A 21,200-nucleotide genomic window follows, 5' to 3' on the forward strand; every position below is an offset into this window, starting at 1 on the left:
AGAAAATGTATTTCATAAGCATATACCTCATACTTTAAATCCAGTTTGGCATTTATTGTGATTGTTTTCTCATTTTGTAAACTTTCGATTCTGCATTGAAGATTTAAAGTACCAGTTATGGGTAATCGATTTCACATAAAAGTGATAATGGGTGCACAATAACAACTTATTAGACCATAACCATGGCAACTGATGTTCAGTTAAAAGTGATAATGGGTACACAACAAAAACTTATTAGACTATAACCATGGCAACAGATGTTCAGTTTGGCCACAAAGTGGAGCTGCTGGATCGCTGGATCAGCAAGAACTGACGTTGCGTTCAAACACTGTGAGCAAGCACGGAACAGTTTGACTAAACATATCCCCAACATGTTTTTAATGCTATTTGTAGTAGTGGTGGTGGTAGTAGTATTACTACAAATATTTAATTGGGCTTTAGCAAATAAAATAACCCCTTTGTTCACTTACATTTTTATGGCTGAATTAATTTCGTGTGAACATTTTTAATTACGTATTGCAATGGAACGCAACTCGATACATTTGTGTGCGGAGTAAACAAACGCACAGGAAAATTTACTTGGCTCAGGGGGCTAAACTCTATAAATATATATATTTCTTAAATGCCGTGGCGTCTAAACAAAAGGTTTGCAGATAGATAATTTATTACGCGGCCAGGAGAAGCAGCCAGTTTGCCTCGTAGTGATACCTTGTAGCCCGTTAGCTGAAATGCATTTGTCTCCGTCGCTCTCCGTTGCTAATAGCCACTAGCTAGTAGTAGCAGCAAACGTTATGCCCGACGACCCAGCTGATGGGAGTAGAAGCCGCCACTTGTTTTGCTTTCCATACCACCCTGGTGATTTCGGGAGAACCTTTCTGCTAGTTAGATAGCTAGTTGCTTTAAGGCCAAAACAGAGCTAAAATTAATATTTTCTGTTCGTTGCCTTTTATTTGGTGGATAATTTACTCAGAATGGGAATGTGCCTGCCGTGCCTTGGTGGAGCAGCGGACGACGTAGTTGTCACTCCAGACCCTGTAAGTTAAACACAGCTTTTCATTACAGTTGAGATTGCCACACGGATATCCCAGTTCGTAAAAACTAAAGTAATGTCAGGATGAAAATTACACACGTTCGTCACGTGTGTGGAACGCCAACGGGCCCTAGAGTGTTGAAGTGGATGTTGTTGAGGCTCGTGCGGCATGTTAAGCATGCTCTAAGCTCACGAGGACAGCCTGTTTCCAAAGTTTTCCCTTTTCACAGGAGATCAGAAGAAGACAGTTAGCTGATGCTGCTGAGAAGAGGCAAAAAGAGGTATGACCCTGACTTCTTCGCACCCCTCTCATTTTATTTCAATCTAGCCTTCAGATTCTTCACAAATATAAGAAATTCTATAGTTCAATACAAATCGGAGTAACTCAATGAAAATATAAAAGGCAGTGCACCAATGGATCCACAATGTAATGAGCGATTCTAAAGCAGAATCCACCAATTTGAGGTTAAGGAAACATGTTTATTGTTTACATTTCAAGGTTAGAAGCACATGACATTCACCTACCCAGTGTTGTCAGCTTGGAAAATATGATGTTTAGACATCATGTACACAAATACTTTATATGACGGCTTTAAGTGAACAGAAAAGGGAAAGTAGGCGGGGGTGAGGGGCATGGAGAGAGGAATTCTTTTGCCCCTAAAATCTCAACTTGTCCTTTATGTTCCCAGTGTTTTAAAGTGACTGCCAACATACTCACATGCAGTATTTCTTATCTTATCCTGGTCCTTACAGCTCAAATAGCATCAATATGGGTTAATTTAGCTGCAAATTTGTGATTTTTTTTTTTTCTCTAAGAGCTTTGAACCATTTCTTTCCACATCTGTGGACCCCGTTCAGCAAGGCATGTTTAACCTTGATCTATCATGGAAAAACCTCCTGACTGCTTCTCATTGCTCCTCCTGGTTTTCAGGGTGTTTAGCTGCTGCTAGGGCCTCTCATTTCTCTGCACTTTTGTGTGCCTTTGATGGGGTAACAGACTGGATACCATGTGCTCTGGGGGCTAAACATACTCAATGTAAGCATGCGGGCGTGTTGCACACACATGCTGCCGAGGCCTCAGTCTTATGACTCACTGTTCATAACGGACCCTTCAAAACTTTGAACTCTCAGTTTAGCAACTTAAGAGAAAATTAGTAAAAATGTGGAAAATAAAAGTTAAAAAATATTTATACGCTAAGTTATGACATCATTGAAGAGAGTTATCAAGCTTTAGCTGACTTAAAAGACAAAAAGGAAGTTAAAAGTCCGTGTTTTTATTTAAAGTTTCACTCCAATTATCTTTTAATTTATTTTCAAAAGATCCCAGTGGTCTTTTAGTTATGATTATGACATATTTAACCAAAATTTAAAACCTGTGATGTTTTCTCGGACGTAGTTTCTGCAGAGCAGCATAGTTTTTTAGAAATTCGCCTCTCTTGAGTTATGGGCAAAGCTGTTGGTGCTGAGTAGTTTTTAATTTCCCATCATCTATCTGTTTACATGCTCTCCTGCTAGTTCATAGCCCCTCACACCCCCAACCTAACATTGCTGGTGTAACAAAAATGGCGAGCGGTATTGGAGCTATCCAGCTGTAGAGGTTTGAGCCAGATACAAGCTCGGACGTGTAAAACAAAGACATACATGGATCTATTTGTCTGCAAGCAGATGCAGAGCAGGGAGCTTATGGCCCGCCAATTGTAGCACTTGTGTCACCTCCACAAGCTATTTCCAACGCAATTGTTTTGTCTGCTCCCAATATACAACAATTTGAATAAGAAATTCTAAGAAATGCAATTTTGATCTTAATTTTCCTTATATGTCCTCCGTCAGCTGAAAATTTGTCACAAGAACATTTTTAAAAACCTCCAAAATACAATTTTCCTTGGAGTGGGTCCTTAACTGATGTTTTCCTTACGATTGCCTGAATGCCAGGCATCCCTGAACGAAGGATCATGAGAGAAAATAAGTGTTCAGAAAAGTGTTGTGGATTCTGTTTAGAATAAGCGTCACAGATGGAAACATCAGTGAGGGACAAGCTAATTGTATGTTTAAAATACATTGTATTGTTAATTTGGATGTGGAAACGCTTTATAAAACTCTAGGATAATACTGGCATGCAGCCAATCGTAAGACTTCCTTACAACTCAAGGAGCATTAGATGCACTCCGGTTTGGTTTGCATGCATGTCATGAAATAATAATAGAAACAGCATTAAGAAGGAACTGAATTATATCTTTTTTTTAAAGCTATTTGACATTTACATTCTTATTTGAGAGCTTCCGCCTCAAAGAGAAGCGATCAGTTGTACCAGGACAACCTAACAAGTCCCAGACCTATTAGACATGTTCTCTGAATCGCTTGTTTTTAAAGCTTAAACATGTGATTAAGGTTTATATGTGAGGTCTGGTATGAGTGATGAAGCTAATAAGCATCACTAACTGAATCTTATAGCTTTGACATTCCATTTAAAACGTTATGATCTTAAAAAAAAACAACATTTCAATCTAAGGTATAATCCTGCAAACGGTCATTTTTTTAATCTGAGGTTACAGTAGAATATCAGATCTGCTCCATCTTCATTAAAACATCAACATTTCTGAGATTAGTGAGTTTTACATTGTTTTAAGTAGAAATATTGATAGCAAAACTTATAACTTAGTCTAAACACAAAGAACATTTTAGTTTTTCCAAAAACTAAACATGACCACATTTAAAGATCTTTGTGTAGAGTTAGTGCATTAGTCTAAATACCCAATAATATGTCAGGATGTCTGCATTTTTGGGAGAACTTGACTTTATATCATGGTAAGTATGTTTTCATTGTGCAGAAAAGCTACTTGAAATCCCGTAAGAGACGTAGCCATGCAAAAGTGTCCAGGTAAGTAGACATGGAACAGAATGAAAAACTTTGATCAGTTGGCACTCTAACTACCACAACGTTATGTTCTAAGTCACCGTTCTTTCTCATTTATTTATTTTTAATATTTTGATTTTCCACCCCCCTACAAGTGACACTTATCTGCTGCAGGCTGAATCACTGTGTCCTAACTCAAAGGCCATCTTAAAGTTAGCAGGAAATCACAGTAAATCACTTTTTACAGTCGTTTAACATTTTCTGGCTTGTTTTGATTGGCTGCTCAACCAACACATGTTTACTGTGGTTAATTTTTTACTTAAGTAATCCATAAATGTAGTCGTAATGAGCTGCTTTCCCCCCATTTTCTTTCCAGACAACGTACAGGGGGGTTAAAAATCCAGAAGCAGTGGAAAGGAAAAGGAAAAAGCAAGAGGAGGTCGAGAAACAAGCGATGACGACCTCTGTGTCTGGTGGAGGTGGCGGCGGATTAAAGGTTAATTTAGGGTTTATTTATTTATTTTTGTTAAAAAGTGAATCTAGTATTAATATTATTAAGCTAAATCCAAAGTGCTTTTTTTTGCCATACTCGTTGTTTTGTAATTTTTTTTCAATGAAAAATTGAGGGAACAGTTAATTTTTATCAGCTGAACTGTAAAACATCTACCATTGGTTGTTGATTCAAACATGTTATTCTTTTGTTGGGTGATTTAGAGCTGTTTCAAACTTGACTGTTTTTAAACCATTTTTGGATGTCACTGATCTTCTGTCCTATTTCTCTTGCAGTGGCAAGTGGGCTGAAAATCAGGACGGTAAAGTCTAAATGCTGATGTCCAAACCCCTTTGAAGGAACAATCCCTGCTAGATTACTTGAACGATGCTTAACCTGCTGACCACATAACCATGATTTCCTCTGCATTTCTGTCAGATTGAAAGCAAAGTAGTTTGACATGGTTCCAAACAAAACAGGGCTGTACTTGCTGTTTCACACAGGTTTAAACCTTTGGAGTGTGAAGGACCAGGAGAGTCTTTGATGATGACCATCAAAAAGCCCTTCCTGGTACTTTATTTTGGAAAAGCCAGGAACTAATTAAAACAATTTTTTTTTTTTTAAGATTTAGGGTAAATTTTCTAAGTGATAAGACACCCATCTGCTTTATCTAAGCAGGTGGACTCCAGTAACTGAGTTTTTTCAAATGTCATGCCAACCGAAAACCTTTTTTTTTTTTTTTTGTAACCAAAGTTGGGGATTTTAGAAACTGGATTTCCCTCAGCTATTTCTTTTTCCAGAGAAATCAGTGAAAAATAAATAATAAATGTTTGGAAGAAATCTGACTAACTAAAACTAACGCACAGATTTCTCCAGGTTTACCCTAAAAACCAGGTTACTGAAGCGTGTGGAAAAACACCCGTGTCAGATCACATGAAGGCTCTTATTTTGAAGTTGGTTGCGATTTGGGCTAATAGTTAATTCAATGTTTTGAGTTTTCACAATTGAAGATTGTAGCCAAGTTCATATTTTGCTCAAAAAAAGCAGTTATCTGCAATGGTTGTGCTTTGTTTTGCTTTAGATAGCACAAAAAAAGTGCAAATATAATGTTTTTAAGCCTTCTGTTAGATTAGCTGCACTTGTCCCTATTGAATGTTGCTGAGCAGTGTACTGAGGAGAAACGCTGTGTATGGGAAAGGTTAGGTGTGGTGTTGTTTTTTTGGGTTACAATTCATTGTTTTGCAAGCAAACACTGCCTGTTTCACAACCTGGTCTATATATATTTCATTAATTATTTACTACCTTAATGGTTTGTTCAGAGACCTTTGTCTCAGCAGGAACAGGAAACTAAGGAGCATAAAAAAAGAAGCCACTGAAACGCCCTTCACTTTGCAAAACTTGGGGGGGAAAAAAAGGTTGTGTGTGGACAGTAAGCTAGGGTTTGACCTAATGCACTTCACCAGTGTTTGATTAATGAAGGCCTTTCTTTGTTATTTTCTATACAGATTTAGTTTCAATTTTTTGTGCTGAACACTTTCATGATGCCTGACCTAATTAAGACTTTGGTTGAATTGTTAATTGCAGCTAACTATGTCCCCAATTTTTGAACAGAAAGCCTCTTCCTCCCTCATGTTGGAGGAAAATGAGATGAAATATTTACAGTGACTTTGCATTTCTAACAGCCTTCCTTTTATTATTGAATGCTTCCGGTGCTCTTGCTGTTTTCTAGAATGCAAAATCTGTTATTTGCAAAATTAAATGAGTCACATTTCTGCCATTTTTGTCTGATTTTTTTTATTTATTTTTTTTATTTTACACTATGAAAGACTTGATTAGATAAATAAAGAAAAAGCACACTAAAACCTTTTTAAGTCACAATGTTGGCGAATTTATTAAAAATGTACATCTTAAAAATAGAGATTATTTTACACACAAACTTGTAAATCACTGTGCAACCAAGGGTCGTATACTAAAGCAAGTTACTAATATCACAATAAAGCTTATAATTTAAAGTATAATGCAGAAAATTAAATGCCTTGCGTCTGCTAGTAGCAATGTAGGAATCTAAATGAAAAGCTGTTATTTTCGTGAATTACCTCTAGGGGGCAGTAACGTACAGGGAAAAAATAACTAAAAAAGCCTTGTAAAAAAATGTGCAGGCTTGTAGTAATGAATCAATAAGTATCAGTGGTACATATGGTTATGTTCTTTAAATAAAAAAGACTGGATTATTCTATACTACATATTAGAATCAATGAGAATTAGAAACAAGTATTGCATGGCATTTTCTTAAAGCACATACATTATCGTTCATGAAGTGAAGGTTATTTACCAGAATTTGCAAGAAATGTTACCGTTATGAAAAAGTTTAAAAGGTTCTTTGGGTTGCAGTGTTTCTACTTGTATTTTGATTGCTATTTGACATGTGTAATAGCACTTTAATGATAATTTAAAAAAAAAAAAGATAATTGATTCTAAACAAGTTTTCCTTACTCTAACCCCTCATAATTTCATTTTTTAAAATTCAATGTCATGAGGATGTAAAAATCTTCTTTAAAAAGGTGCTTACATTTCCCCCTTCAATATGAATAAACAAACCTACTTTATGTTTATCATTTCAAGTAAAGTTGCAATACAAAAAAAGAAACCCCTTCCAATGCACCTATTTAACCACTTTAAAATATCAAATTGTCTGCTTTAAACTTTTAATTTACATTTTTCCAGGCTTTCATTACAGATATACATGTTTTTTTTATTTTCCAAGAAAATACAAATCACTTTTTTAGAGTCGTACTCTCTCTTCCTACAGATCCGTAGAGCTTTAATATAGTACAAGAAGCAACAACTCAAGGTGGTCCTCTGTACTGTTGTGTAGCTGTTTTTCTGTTGCACGTCTTTACTTCTTGCTGCGATAGTGAGCTGCCACCACCAGGTAGCTGTCAGGTGAAAGGTCCTTGATGTTGGGGGTTTTGCTGCTAATGAGGGATGTCTTGCCATCCACCCTTGAGAACTGGAGCATGCGGCAGGGGTCGTGTTTCAGGAGGTAGCTTTCAAATGTTTCCCAGCCGCCACCTACTCGCACCATCACATGCTTGTTGTGCAGCATCTGCAGAGGGAAAGCAGCTCATGTTAACACTTGCAATGTTCCTCAAAGTGGAGCGATTTACTGATCCCCCCTAAGGATGTTCTTTTCTCCTTAATGAGAGCTTAGGTTGGACATCTTTGCAGAATTTGGGACGATCACTTATTGATTCATGATTGGGGCTTGCAGTGATTAGACACACCATGTTGAGCTGGTTACTGACTAATAAAAAGCTGATTAAGCTCATCGATTGGTTTACCAACCTCACCTCAAAGACAGTGATGGGAATATGCCAAGCAGTCCAGTGAGTTGATTCACAGTATATGTGTCTACATAAATATGAAACTATATTTTTCCTTTATTAGCAATTAATAAAAAAAACAACCTCTCAGCAGTGCTGTAAGGCTCATAAGCTCATTGTTCATTCACAAGATTAAAACTGTGACATTTCTCATTATCATCTGCATAAAAGTAGATGTTTTGCATGTAGCTTGTGTTAGAATGCACATTGCTGCAAGCTTTGATTGTGGTGCTGTCCACCTAGTGAAGCTCTTGCTCTTATTAAAAGACATTGCTACTGAAGAGAATGACACATATATATCGGAAGAACAGAAAAGATATTTTTTGGGTTGCAAATGTCCAAGAACCAGACATTTCTGTGCCAAATCAACTTGATTCAAGCTGCAAGTTTGGTTAAAATGGTCATTCAAAAGCACACACACACTTTCACACAAGGAAACTCTGAAGCCAACAAATGATTTTCTTTTACAGTACCCCCCCCTGTTTGCTTCAAATTATGTCTGGCAAATAAAGGCACATTCCAAAGGCTGGCTACCATGGCAACATTGCAAATTACAGTTAAGAAAAGAAATAAATAGATATGAAGCGCTGGTACACTGAGTGATCAAACACATGCATTCCCAAGAGGCCGTGCTCATAAAACATGTCTGCTTCATTGTGGAGGTTTTGTTGACCTTACTCTTCTTTAACACACCATTACGTCTCAGTGGAAACACGTTTGTTTGCTTTAGTGCCCCATTAAGATAAAGAATGAATAAATTTATGATTTTAAAAAGCATCAGGATGCTTCATTAATCTTTAAAGAAAAACACAGATAGTAGGATTCTGACACAACAATGCAAAGATTGAGGGGAAAAAAAGAAAATGTGTTGACATTGTCCCTTCAATGTGGTCAGTTCACAGTCAACCTGCCCTCCAGCATAACATACAACATTTATAAGCCTCTTAGAGGAATCAATCTAGAGGGCAGCAGTGGGGCAGCACCTCCAATCAGCAGCTCTGGGCCTCCGGCTTTGTTACAGCAGATTTAATATACCTGTGTGATGCAGAAGGGTTTCAATCATGATGCTCTGGGCAGAGACCTTTGCTCGAAACTAGTCTCTCCTCAGCAGCCCAAAGACGTCCCAAAGTCCTACGACTGCAGTTTTAAAACGCTGATGCCCCCCCCCATTCAATGAAAACACAAGCAGCTCATTTATTCAGAGACTGCAGAAGGTCATTGTCTAAAGTTGTGTAGGTTATTGTGGAGTCAGACTTGCAGCTTTGGTGCACATCGCTGCTGTTCTCCCAAGCTGCTCATAAATAGAACAGTCTACAACGAATTCACATTTTTCTGTGAAATAAATTACAAAAAGAAGAAAGGATGTGAGGAACTTTGCTGAGCTAAGTGCAGACATTAAAGCAGTGTGTTTCTTTCAGTGTAACTGTGATAGCAGCCCCTGAGTGTGCGAATAATGTCATTATTTTTAGTTCTTGTCAAACAGAGAAAAAAATCCCTTTAAAGCTGGTTATGGTGTTCCTTGTACAAAAAATATAAGCATACTTGTGGTGGGAAACATATAGGGAACTATAGATTGAAATGCACCAATACTTTAACTCACCATTTGTTCTTGGATGCTCAGCAACACGTTTGAGATGTGTTGCAGGATAATTCCGAGATTCATTGAGTTACTGCGCGTTGCATTATTTTCAGTAAAAATGCAAACAGCAACGTCAATTTTATACCTCACTATGACAGTTTGGTTTGGCACTAATGGCTGCAATGTTAAGACTTGACTGCAGAGGGCATCCAAGAGCAAAGTCAGTTTTTCAGGGCTGGAGATCTCAAAAATACCATCAGCATGAATCACAATCTTGGAGGTGTGAATCCTGCTTCCGGGTTGCTAAGTAACCAGGATCTCAAGGGTACTGATGCTACTTCTCTGAAGCTGTTAGCCTTCATTTATCTATCTGAAATAGCTTTCATGCCTCCATCTAGACACCGAAGACACATCTTCCTGTAATGAGATCTGCTGTGAATATCAGATGAAGATCTTTTTGGGCATGTGTGAAGGAGCAAATATATAAAAAAACACATGAAGCGCATTCAAACACGGCATATTTGGATGAGGAGAGAACATTTTCAGGCACTAGGAGTTTGTAGCAAAGAAACAAAGGATGTCTTTTACTCTGAGTGGGCTTGCCTTCCATGTTGGGACATTGATATAATTGGTAAATTCTAATCAATATAAATATATTTAATGCAATTACTGCCGATTCATAAAAGAATAATCTAGGTTAATTAATTATTAGGTTATTAATTTTAATAGATTAATTTTGGAAAAAGAAAAAAGTACTAGTATTTTCTTGAAATCAAATATGCACATATAGCCTGAAAAAGACAATTTACTTCAAACCCATTCACACTGAACTCATTTTGTTGGGTAAAAATAAGAAACATGACTAAACATGAGAAAAAGAGATTTAGATGTGAAAAAAATTGATAAAAGTGGTCGGCAATTAACTCACTAAATCTTTTTCATTTAAATTTATTTAGTTTTTATAATACCATTTTACTTTAAATTCAGAATCCATTCATATTTTGGCACTAGGCCTGCTATCTAGGCAATGAAGTGTAGTTGCTCAAAATAAAACGATTTTCCAAAGCCATCTGAAGCACGAATGCTTCTTAGAAAAATGCTCACCCTTATAAACAGCATCTTCTCTCCAACACGGTAACGACCCTGTGACTGTCTCTCCACACAAAACTTATTCTCACACCTGCAGGGTGGATCATCAGCGATGTGTCTAACCTGCAACACATAACAGTGACAAAGTTACACGTTCTCTATAAGAGAATTCAAAACAGTTGCTAACATTTGTGACTTACAGCATCATCCAACAACTTCCCTGTACTCTTTTTGCTTGGAGTCACTTTGGTCGGACTTGGCGATGGGGAAGGTGATGGAGAAGGAGAAGATGGAGGTGAAGGGAGGGGCTGGGCTGAAGTTACAGGCGATGGAGGAGGTGGAGGAGATTTCTCTTCTTGCTCAATCTCCTTCTCCAGTTTAATAAGACCTGGAGGCTCTATGTTGTACCTGTAGATGAGGAAAAGACTACTAAAGAACTATTGCACTATAAACAGCATTTTAAAAATGAGAAATGAGAAATCTAAACAAACCGTGAGGCTATCCGGCCCAACTCTAAAAGACAGAGGCACACCTCCCGCGGCTCCCTGTGAAGAACTACAGCGAGATATCAGAGTTCAGCATCTGGTAGGTACAGTCACACATTACAATGTGAGTGGTTTTGTGATGGTGAGATGCAGATAAAAGCAAAAACCACAAACTTCATGCATTCAAGTGATCTCCTTTTCAATTCCCTTTAGTGAATGGAACAGGAGAATTGCTCACACTGGTAACATACAGCAGGTTATGGATTAAAAATGTTAACTCTAACCTTTCAAAACGACTAAATCAAATGGACAGGGTGGAGAAAAGAAGTATGACAAATGAGACATACCACATCATGCAATTTGGACAGATATATGCAAACCTGGTGTTGTTACATCTACTGCTGAACTGGTATGTTTAAGGAAGAAAAGAAAAAGAAAGAAAAGCATTTGTCAGCTGTTATCAAAGTTATGGAGTACGTCTATAGCAAGTGATTGTAATCTCTACGCGGATATTAGGAAGCTTCTAGACTCAAAACATTAGAGATGTTGAAAAAAAACCTAAACTCTAAAATAAAAGAAGCATAGTTTTGTTTCTGGCACTATAATGCGTCATATTCTACAGACATTTTGCCAGACGCCACTGTCCATCAAGGATACCTCACTGAGAAAAATTCTGAGGAATGTTTGCAAAAGAAAGACTTGAGTGAAGAAGGAGAGAAGGAGGAACGCTCCAAATTAAAGACTAAAGAAATTAAAGAAAATGTTTGAGTAATTTTAACCTGTTTTTACACAGACACACCTTCTCATCTGAGCTACTTTTATTTATTTGTTTATTCATGAAGTTTTAAAGAAAAGTTTTCTCCCCAAGTGAATTTCTATTCATGTCATTTCCTGTCGATGTCAGAAAAAGTGATTCAGAGTCTGGAGATGTGCAACCTCTAAATCTCTGTGGGGGGAAAAAAAGACAAGAAAAGCCGCTCTAGAAACCAGCTGTACCTGCACAATCAGGCCTTTCACAGGAGACAGAAATCTGAATCCACAGCACTGGAATGGACAGTGCTGCCTCCTTTGTCTGTGGACCTAATTTGTCCTGCATTCAGATATTAGACTGGGGACAAAACAGACTCACCTAAACCTTCTGACTCGAAGAGACACGTTTCTCCAACTCCAACCTCACGGCACCAGGCCAGGAAGTTTGCTGTGTTGTCCCTGGCAAAGAAGGAGCCAGAGGGAGCACTCTGCCGACACGGAATCCTCCGATTAGGGATTCTCTTCAAGAGACAGGAGGTAAAAGAGGAATGAGCCTGAGACGGAGGAACCACGTTATCACAGTTAATAAGAAATAAAAGATTAGCTTTGACATTAGTGTTTTATCATGATCCTTTTTGTATCAGTTACAATTTGGAAACAGAGTACACGTGATCTCTCCTGGGACTCTGGGGTCAGTCCAGGATTGAGACTTCTCCATACAGATCAATACATAAGATGATGGGTTAGAAAAGTGGGCAGTATTGCTTGCCTTCCACTACTTGGGATCAAATGACACGTTTAAGACTTTCAGCCCCCACACGGCCTGTTGGGGGGAGATTTATGCTCTTTGCTGTGGTTTTTGTGCTGCATATGTGTTTCTGTGCTTTGAGAAAGGTGCAATGAGCTCATGCGGGAAATATGCAAGCTTTTGTGGGTATTTTTCTTTTCATTACTGCCTTGCCTCTGAAACCTTTTTCTGGAATTATTTGCATTGTCGAGTTACAAGTGCAAAAATAGGAAGGTTGGCTGCAGAGCAAGCAATAATTTTTATTACTAACAAAACTTATTAACCGTTTATTAGTTATGATGTGGATTGTTGTCTCATGCACCACTGTGTTTTTATTTGCACATAAGGTCATGAGCCTCTGGGAAACTTTATCTTTAGACAGATGGTAACAATAAGGAAAAAGAATCTACCGAACTCTAAATAAGCACTGACAGCTCCCAGTTTACACGCACACAGCTGTTTGAACAAAATTTCTCGTTTGACATTTTGGCAGATTATCATTTCCTGTTGATGGTTAAAGACAAATATGTCAGGCAAGTGTAGTGTTTGTCAGGACAGTTTTTAGTTTCTTTTAGATGACCCCTTTTAGCTGTAAAGGGCACAGAAAGTGATCATTACTTTGCTAAAGAGACCAGAATGGCCCTAAAACAAATAATCTATTTAAAAAAAGGTTACAGCAAAATCTAAATAATTCAACTGTTTTTTACATTTTCTTTAGCAATTATAGAAAATAGTGCTGTCCAACTTACAATTCTATTCACTGAAGAGCTGTGCTTTTACTTTTTTAAACACAAATATTTGTGGGTGTATTTTATGCACAATAAATCAGTTAGCAACTAATCTCTTCTACTAACTTCCCAACAGTTTTTTATCTCTTATTCTTGGCTCCAAAACATTTTTAGACATTTTCTATTAGGGTTAAAAATGCTAGATCTCTCAGTCTGAAGAACCAATATGGGCTGCAGGTTGATGTAGTGGTTAGCACTCTCATATCACAATGACAAGGCCTAGTTTGAATCCCAGCTTTTTCTGTGTGGAGTTTGCATGTCTTCTCTGGACATTCAGATTTTCTCCTATATCCTAAAAAAACATGGTGTAAAACACTGGTAAATCTATATTGTGTGTGTGTGTGATTGTGTAGCCCTGCAATAGACTGCTGACATGTTCAGGCTGTACTCTCCTTTCACCCAACAGCTGGGATAGGCCCCAGCAACCCCATGGGAAAAGGATTCAGTGTGTTTGGAAAATGGATGGAACAACAGCTATGCCACCTTGGAGCTCACAGGTGAGTGACGCTTTGCATTTATCATTTAAGCAGGTAACTTCCTCCCTTGAATATAGAAAAGGATTAAAGCATCTTTTTTTACCTGTCTGTAGATTCATTTATGTATTTGAGGCATTGGAATCCTCCTAAATAAAAACCTTTTTACGGATCAATGTTGTTTTTAATTCAGAAGGCTTGCCTATAGAAAAAAACATTCTGCTGACTTAAGTTTGCTGTGTTCTAAGATGAGACACATATGAGTACCAAATTTGAGGAACAGAAAAGCTTCATCATGATTAAAGTCTTGAACCTAAAGAACATCATTTACATTCAGTGATAAACTATAAGTTTGTTGCTGAAATCTCTTTCTGTAATCATTAGGCTTCTGTATTTCACTCTCCTCTCTCCAGCGGCGCCACAGTCAGCCAACTCAATTATTTCACATGTGCTGCTTCCCTCACACTTAGATCAGGAGACCCACCGTCATCGGCGCAGTAATGCTTCGCTGCAAACATCAACAAGTCTCGCTGAAGAGCCATTAAAGATCCCTGGCTTCCCCTCCCCTGAGCTGACAACATGAACTAATCAGTGTTTCCCCCTGCTGGAACCACATCATCCAGCTGGGCACGAGTGTGTCCTCACACACCATTGTGTTTACAGGATAATCGTTATGTCTCCTTCAGCACTTGATTTTATTTGAACACTTCAGATGCATAGATGAGTCAGTGGGTTTGAGCTCATAACAAAAAGAAATAACAAAAAGTAAGAATCTCTTTTTTTCTATCAATATTTTTCATACACTGCAGAAATAAAACCTGCACTGCAGCTCATATAAGCATTTTACCTCACATGTGCAATATTTTTTTAAACAAAACGTTAAAAAAACGCATTTGCCCATATTGTATGGGGTAAATCACAAATATGCCCTAGTAGGGCAGCTTTTTTTTTAATTCACAAACCCTCACTAAAAACTCACCAAACTTCTTCCAATTCTCACAGGGATTGTGGGGCCCCATCAGTTAATGTGTCCTTGGAAGGCTTATTTTTCTTTTTTTTCCCTTATTGCCCTGCTGGAGACTGCCATTCCCATCCCCCATCGCCCTCTTTGTGCACTAAAATTATGCTCTTTGCAGAGTTGGAACACACTGGGTTTTCCTGGTCTTATAAAAAAAATACATTAGGGACATAGAAAATTTATGGTAAATAATATTTTTACTTGTCTTAAAAAAGTTTGGTTTTACTAAAGTGCACAGAACCGCTGAGTTCCCATTAATAATTTAAGGACCTATGTAAAAAAATGTTTTTAAATGTGGATTTTAGCTGGGGAACTGTTGAAATACTTGAGACCAAAGTGACTCTTACTCAATCTGATCTAATAAATTGCGTCTTGAAGAATGTTTTCTCGCTCAACAACAATCCTCTGCTAAATCATTCATTCTATAAAAGGTTAGTCTGGGAACCCTTTCAGACGGGATTTAGCCTACAAATGAGTGTTTTTACTGTACCCTCCACCACACAAACTACGGTTATTCTACAGTTTCTCTTTACCTTGCCGTTGCCAAGGTTAGGGAAGTCTTCAATACTTTGCCTGAACTTCTCCTGGAGGGTCTCAGCCAACCGGCATAGCAGGAATCCATTGTCTAACCGATCCATGAAGTTCTCAGCTGTGATTTCCAGACCTAAGTGGGGAACACATAAAATCAACTGACACACCTTGTGGAAAACACCTAAAAGACATAAAACTCCAGTCCATCTTTTGTTGAGATATTATTAGATCTCAGACATCATGACATTTTACTCACTGTGCTGGATTTGCGGCAGCTAAGGGAAAAGGCAAACTTTGAAATTTAAAATATTAAAAAAAAATGTTGGATGGCATTTTTATTAGCAGATGAATGGAAGAAGGTATAAAGGTATAAAGTGCTCATCTGGTTAAGCACCATGCAGTCTCATTAGGCTGCGCGATTGCAGAGATATATTGATGATTAACATGTGGTGTCCAGTTGACTGACTTCCAGAGGACCATTCTTTCTTCCTTAGATCATCGTGAAATAAGAGGTGGTGGCAGGGGTTGGGGGTGGGGGTGGGGGGGTGCAGTCTGTGGAAAGAAACTGGAGAGATTTCCTTTTTAAAATCCCATTTCTGTTTCATAAAGGAGGAGGGGTTTGGGGGTTCATTGTTTAATGAGTTCCAAATGTTACAATCGAGCACAGAAAAGAACGAAATCTTGAAAAATACTCAGGGAGTGAGAGTCCCCCTTCCTATGCTCCCTCCTGACCCCCGCTCCTAACAGTGTGAAAAGAATACAGCCACAAGGCTCCCATCTGAACTTGCAGACTCAACTACCTCATTTGATCCCTTTCTTTAACCTAAAAAAACAGTTTTACCATTAATAAAGCCTTGACTGCACCCCTCCCACCTCAATGCAAATAAAGCTAAACCAACAAAATAGCTACATTTTCCACTGAGGCACATGGATGCTTCTGCAAATCCTTGATCTGTCAGCACATCAAACTGGAAATCTCTAGTTGAGCTGGTTCCAGTCCAAACAGACAGTTAGATGTAACAGGTTAGATCACAGAGTTGTTTTAAGTTAACAAACAAACAGGAATCGGCTGCAGGATCTGAAACTGCTTGCATTTAGATTAAGGACCTGGATAAGGACAACCTCTGCAAACTATCCTCTGGATTAAAGTACAAAAAAAAACATAGGAGGGCTGACTGAAAATTACAATGAATTAAAAAAAATGATGTTTAAACTCGTCCTTTTAGACCACAAAGATCTAAAAACACAGATGTTTTTAGACTTAAAACCGTATCTACAAACACCTAAAAACCACAGCATCTTCTAAAAAAACAAAACAACGTTCAACAACAAAAGCAAACAGAAATAAAAAAAATACTGCAGTTTATTATCTATTGAAAATTTGCTTTGCCCAAAGATTTATCATCAAGGAGGATTTTTTTTTTCATTTTTCATTTTATGATTTCAGTTATGGTAGTTAAAATAGAAATGTTTGTAAACCACATCAGGTACGAAAAATGAATAATTTTAATTCAATTTAATTGATAGCCCCATATCACAATACAGTTGTCTCAGCGGGCTTCACACCGGTGATGAAAATAACCAGAAGTGTAATATCAGCATCTGAGTGCAATGTAAACTATCGAGAAGCAAAGCCTTTCAAGGTACAAATAAAGGAGTATTTTGGGAGCTAAAATATGAAGATTTTACAAAATTTCCTGTTTCTCCCCTGCATCCTAATGCTGTGTTTAATGTATTTATTATTATTATAAACAGTGGGAATTAAGTACAAATCACAGAGCTTTGGATCCATTTTCTGCTTATATGTCAGCAGGGCCTTGCATTATTTAACAGAAGTTAATGGGGCCCATTATTCATTTAAGGTAATTTGTGGAAAAGTGAGGAAACACTGAAGCTGGTTCACTGGGTCTGCAAATTGTAAAGGTTTTAATGAGCCTCAGATTGATTTTAGCGCCCTGCACAGGTGTTTACATCAGCAATGGCATTTTAATGCAAGCGGAGGAAATATGCAGGATTTGCCACATCTATCCACATACGCGTGTCTGATCATTGTTCCTACATAAAATCAGCAACCACTGTGTGTTTAATTTGCAACAGATTTCTGTAATAAAATAGGAGGGTTTCTTTTAACTAAACTGTACCAACAAAATAGAAATAAACCTGAGACTGACTGAGACCCAGAGATGTATAAAAGAGGACCGTACCAAGAATGTTAGTGAGCCACAGGGCTAAGTCTTCCTTCATTGGCAGGAGGCTGGCTTCATGCCGACTGGAGAGCCAATGTTGGTACTGCTGCATGTCCGTCAGCCCAGGGCTAAAAGACTGTTTCGGGCTCAGAGAGCTACACATGGTTCCCGTCTGAGGCCCTGGAAAAAGGAATAGGGAAAGACCAGGCATGTGAAGCTAATTTTCTCTTAAGTAAGGAATTCATATAAATATTAAAGTAGACACAATAAAAGTAACAATGTCATTCAATGCAGTCAGCCTGCAAACTCCATAGTTGAAGCAACAATTTCTCAGCTTTTTACAATATTCCCTGATTTGTTACACTTTAAGACTTTCCTTCCCGTATCTTTGTTCACATATGAAGTTTATACTGTAAATTGTATTGAGGTCGAATTTATGCTGTTTTCTTCCATACTTGCTCTGTGTCCTTTAGTGAATGTGTAAACATTGCACCTGCAAAATTTACTTTTTTTAAACCTACTTACTAACTAGTTTTGAGCAATAACATAAAAGAGATTCAAAGTTTTTCTTGTACTTAATGTAATATTATGTGCTTCCAAAGAATCAAGTCACAGTTTACATTCACATCCGTTAAAAACTACATCATTTCACACACTGTCTTATTCAGTTTCAGTTGTGCTGAAGAATAAAGGCAAGAAAAAATCAATATCATGATGGAGGAAAGTCACATCCTTATAAAGGATTAATTTAAACAAAAGATTATTAAAGTTTTATCAATACTTGTAGATATGACTGATTTCTGGTCTCTGATTGATCAATTAATGCAGAATTAACCGCATTTGATGTATTTATTTAGTTTCTAATCACCAGAGAAATTATTTCAAAACTTATTTAGAATAATGATACATTTTGGTTTTTTTACATTCATGTCATTTCTGAAGGGTTTTTCTTCAAACTCGTGTTCTTCACATCTAAAAAGAAAAAAAAATCAAACAAAAATACATTAAAAAAAAGTAGTTGTAAGACCTTTTGTCCTCAAGGCAGACTGCTGGTATGGACTAGAATTCACCTGATGGTATGATTCCAGTCCACTACTTTACTGGACAAAAGACACTTTCATACCAGCCAGACCCATACAACAAGAGTTTTATTGAACAAACAAAGAGCTCTTTCAGTTACTATGTCATCTGTAGTGGAGTCATTCGCTTCTAAATCCGTCCAATACAGTTGACTCCTGCAGGATCAATTGCATTCGCCATCAATATGAAAATATTTAATAAAAGGGGAGGTTTTGTGGTTACCACCATGTTTATTAGCTATCATTGTTTGTATTAAGTTCTATAACACTTAGTCCAACGTGGCAGCAACAGATATTGACTGAAATGATGAAGTGCAGTCAGTGAGGAGACAACGGTCCAGTTGTGCAGACGTTTTAATCTCAATATTTCAAAACATTATAGTTTTCATTTTTAGACTTTTTAAGAATTTTAGAATCACAGCTATGGATATATTTTTCAAAAGTATGGTTCTTTTCAGAAATTCCATAATTTTTCCAGTAAACTAATTTACAGATGATTAAAAACACCACTGGGACATTTGAAATCTGCTTGATGATGACATGATCTGCTTCCCTCTAAACATCTGGGTGTTCCCTGATGTTTCAGTGTATGAACATCCCACGTTTGCATTTGGGTTGGAAAATAAAAACAGAATAGTTTAGGCAAATAATATGGAAGTGTGGCTGCCACAAACAAATCATTCATCTAGTGTGATGGCAGAATATTTGCTTTGAATATAAAGAATTTGACCTTTTAAAATCGCAAAACATTTCAGGGACCCTTCTGGGTCTAAACCAAGTGTGATGCCAAAACATCAAGACCTTGATGTTCAAGCAATTTTACAAGGACAGCCTCTCAATGTTTACACAAGAAAACTGTAGAGCTCAACATTTTACACAAAGGTGCAACATTCCTTTGTCAACTTTGGTGACAGCTGACAGAACGAGGAGACTTAGACCACTTTGTACCTGTGCTGCAAATATGCAAATAAACAAGAGCATGTTATTAGGGAACACATTTATAAAACATCCTTCTTAAGCAAGATAATCTCAAAATCTGTTGTGCACACCTGTATTTTTAAATAAGGAAAAGGATTCCCACATGGAGTCACAGAAGATACTTTGACTCCCAACAGAAGTCAAACTGGTATTTCCCTCATTTGAACAGACGTGACCTTTTCCCCCAACCGAGACCCTGAAAGAAACATTGCCAAACATTCCAGGCTTCACTCTCCATCTCATAACCTGACCTTCTGAACTTTAAGCCCCAAAACATCTCCCTGCTACATAGCATGTTTGACTTGCAGATGTTGCTCTGGATTTTTTTTTTGGACACAACTTTTAAATGAGGAAGAGATTGGGTTTCCAGTGCAAATAGGTGTGGAGACAAACAGGAATTTCTCTCAGCCTTTGGCAATCATAATACTGGTTGTAGAATGCTTCAAGTCAGCCAAATGGATGGGAATGTTGACCATCGAATTACACTAATTACAAAACACAAGTGAGGCTCTGTTCTGCTCACTCTGCATGACATCTTTGCCTTACAACCTAGATTCACAAATGTATTATTTACTCAAACAAGGAAATTCTCCTTGTTTCAACGGTGTGTTTATGTAAATGGGTGTTGCAAATTTCTGATGTACCACCTAGTCCCCAGCAGTATTAACAGAATCAGGAATTTCATTAAACAGCATGGGTTTCATACAGAATAAAAACCTTGATTACTAAAGACTTATTCAGTTCCTCAGCTGGAAATGTATATTTGCCTCTATTTAGACAATATGTCTGGAGCAAAGTATGCTTGGAAAACATCTCAGTTAGTGCAACGACTGTGTAAATTTGGCCTATTAAACATTTTAGTAGGAGAAAATCCTCTCCAACAATAATAAAAGTTTGACGTTGTCTCACTCTTTACAGCAGTCAGAAATTAAAAGAGCCACAAAAGACATTTCAGCACTTTGAAAATGAGATCAAGAGGTCCCACCTAATGAGTTTTGTTTGCATGGAAGCTGACAACTCTAATTAAAACCAACACTAACTGAAAGATGGGTCTGCAGAAAACATGTCATGTTGCTATTTTTGTACAGCATTTGTTTTTGTTTTTTTGTTTGTTTCTTGCTCTTTTACTTTTAAAAAAAAAGTTATTGCCTTCTTAACTTCCATGAAGTTCAGTGTTTGTGCCAAACAGGCTGCAGGCACAAACTCTACATAAAGATCATGTGATAGGAGAAACAGGCAAACTACAATCATCAGTTTAATACTTTTCAAACAAAAATGCAAATTGATCACAGCGTGACAGAAAACGGTGTGAATAAGTCCACTCACCTTGAGGGTTCAGTCTGCTTTTGCGCACCTTCCTCTCACTGGTCCAGGGAGCTGCAGAATCCCAGTTTGCATGCTTCTCTACGGTGCGCCGACGCACAGGTTAGGCTCCAGAACACTCAGCTCATATGGACCGAGGAGGTCCCTCGGTGTGTACTTCACAATGGTCTGACAGCACACATCAACTCAGGAATACCCGCTGCACAGTGCTGCTGGTGATGGGAGGGAAGTTGATCCTGGTGGAGGACCCCCCCCCCTCCCTCTCCTCCTCCTCCTCCTCCTGCCTCATGACTTTAAATTCTGCAAATCAGCTCTACAGTTACATCCTGTTATGCACATCAAAATAATCACTTTTCATGCGACTTGTCAAATCTGAT

The 21,200-nt window shown here is 37.8% G+C and overlaps 2 protein-coding genes across 3 annotated transcripts; one reads left to right on the forward strand and one right to left on the reverse strand.

Moving 5' to 3' along the window:
* The first annotated feature begins 518 nt into the window (after positions 1 to 518).
* Positions 519 to 6,151, forward strand: svip (small VCP interacting protein). Of its 2 annotated transcripts, XM_078948681.1 has the most exons (5): positions 519 to 1,034; positions 1,261 to 1,311; positions 3,859 to 3,908; positions 4,261 to 4,380; positions 4,671 to 6,151. In XM_078948681.1, exons 1-4 carry the CDS (start codon positions 972 to 974, stop codon positions 4,340 to 4,342), a joined length of 246 nt encoding a protein of 81 aa, XP_078804807.1. In that variant the 5' UTR covers positions 519 to 971; the 3' UTR covers positions 4,343 to 4,380; positions 4,671 to 6,151. The 2 variants fall into 2 exon arrangements, with proteins under 2 accessions (XP_078804807.1, XP_023811513.1); XM_023955745.2 differs by lacking the exon at positions 3,859 to 3,908.
* Positions 6,152 to 6,238: 87 nt separating this feature from the next.
* gas2a (growth arrest-specific 2a) lies at positions 6,239 to 21,061 on the reverse strand. The gene is made up of 8 exons (XM_004069580.4): positions 20,827 to 21,061; positions 17,462 to 17,623; positions 15,260 to 15,390; positions 12,040 to 12,181; positions 10,917 to 10,980; positions 10,626 to 10,833; positions 10,441 to 10,548; positions 6,239 to 7,480 (listed from the first exon to the last, which is right to left on the reverse strand). Exons 2-8 carry the CDS (start codon positions 17,604 to 17,606, stop codon positions 7,271 to 7,273), a joined length of 1,008 nt encoding a protein of 335 aa, XP_004069628.1. The 5' UTR covers positions 17,607 to 17,623; positions 20,827 to 21,061; the 3' UTR covers positions 6,239 to 7,270.
* Between the last annotated feature and the right edge of the window lie 139 nt (positions 21,062 to 21,200).

Source organism: Oryzias latipes, chromosome 6 (genome assembly GCF_053564925.1).
Source record: "Oryzias latipes strain Hd-rR chromosome 6, Olatipes_Hd-rR_3.1".
Taxonomy (NCBI): Eukaryota; Metazoa; Chordata; class Actinopteri; order Beloniformes; family Adrianichthyidae; genus Oryzias; species Oryzias latipes.

Coding starts and splice junctions, on each gene's coding strand:
- svip (XM_023955745.2), top strand. CDS start 972: ATGGGAATGTGCCTGCCGTGCCTTGGTGGAGCAGCGGACGACGTAGTT. Junction 1,035..1,260: donor TAGTTGTCACTCCAGACCCT/GTAAGTTAAACA, acceptor CCCTTTTCACAG/GAGATCAGAAGAAGACAGTT. Junction 1,312..4,260: donor CTGAGAAGAGGCAAAAAGAG/GTATGACCCTGA, acceptor TTTTCTTTCCAG/ACAACGTACAGGGGGGTTAA.
- gas2a (XM_004069580.4), bottom strand. CDS start 17,606: ATGTGTAGCTCTCTGAGCCCGAAACAGTCTTTTAGCCCTGGGCTGACG. Junction 15,391..17,461: donor GTGGCTCACTAACATTCTTG/GTACGGTCCTCT, acceptor TTCCCCACTTAG/GTCTGGAAATCACAGCTGAG. Junction 10,981..12,039: donor CTTCGAGTCAGAAGGTTTAG/GTGAGTCTGTTT, acceptor ATCTCGCTGTAG/TTCTTCACAGGGAGCCGCGG.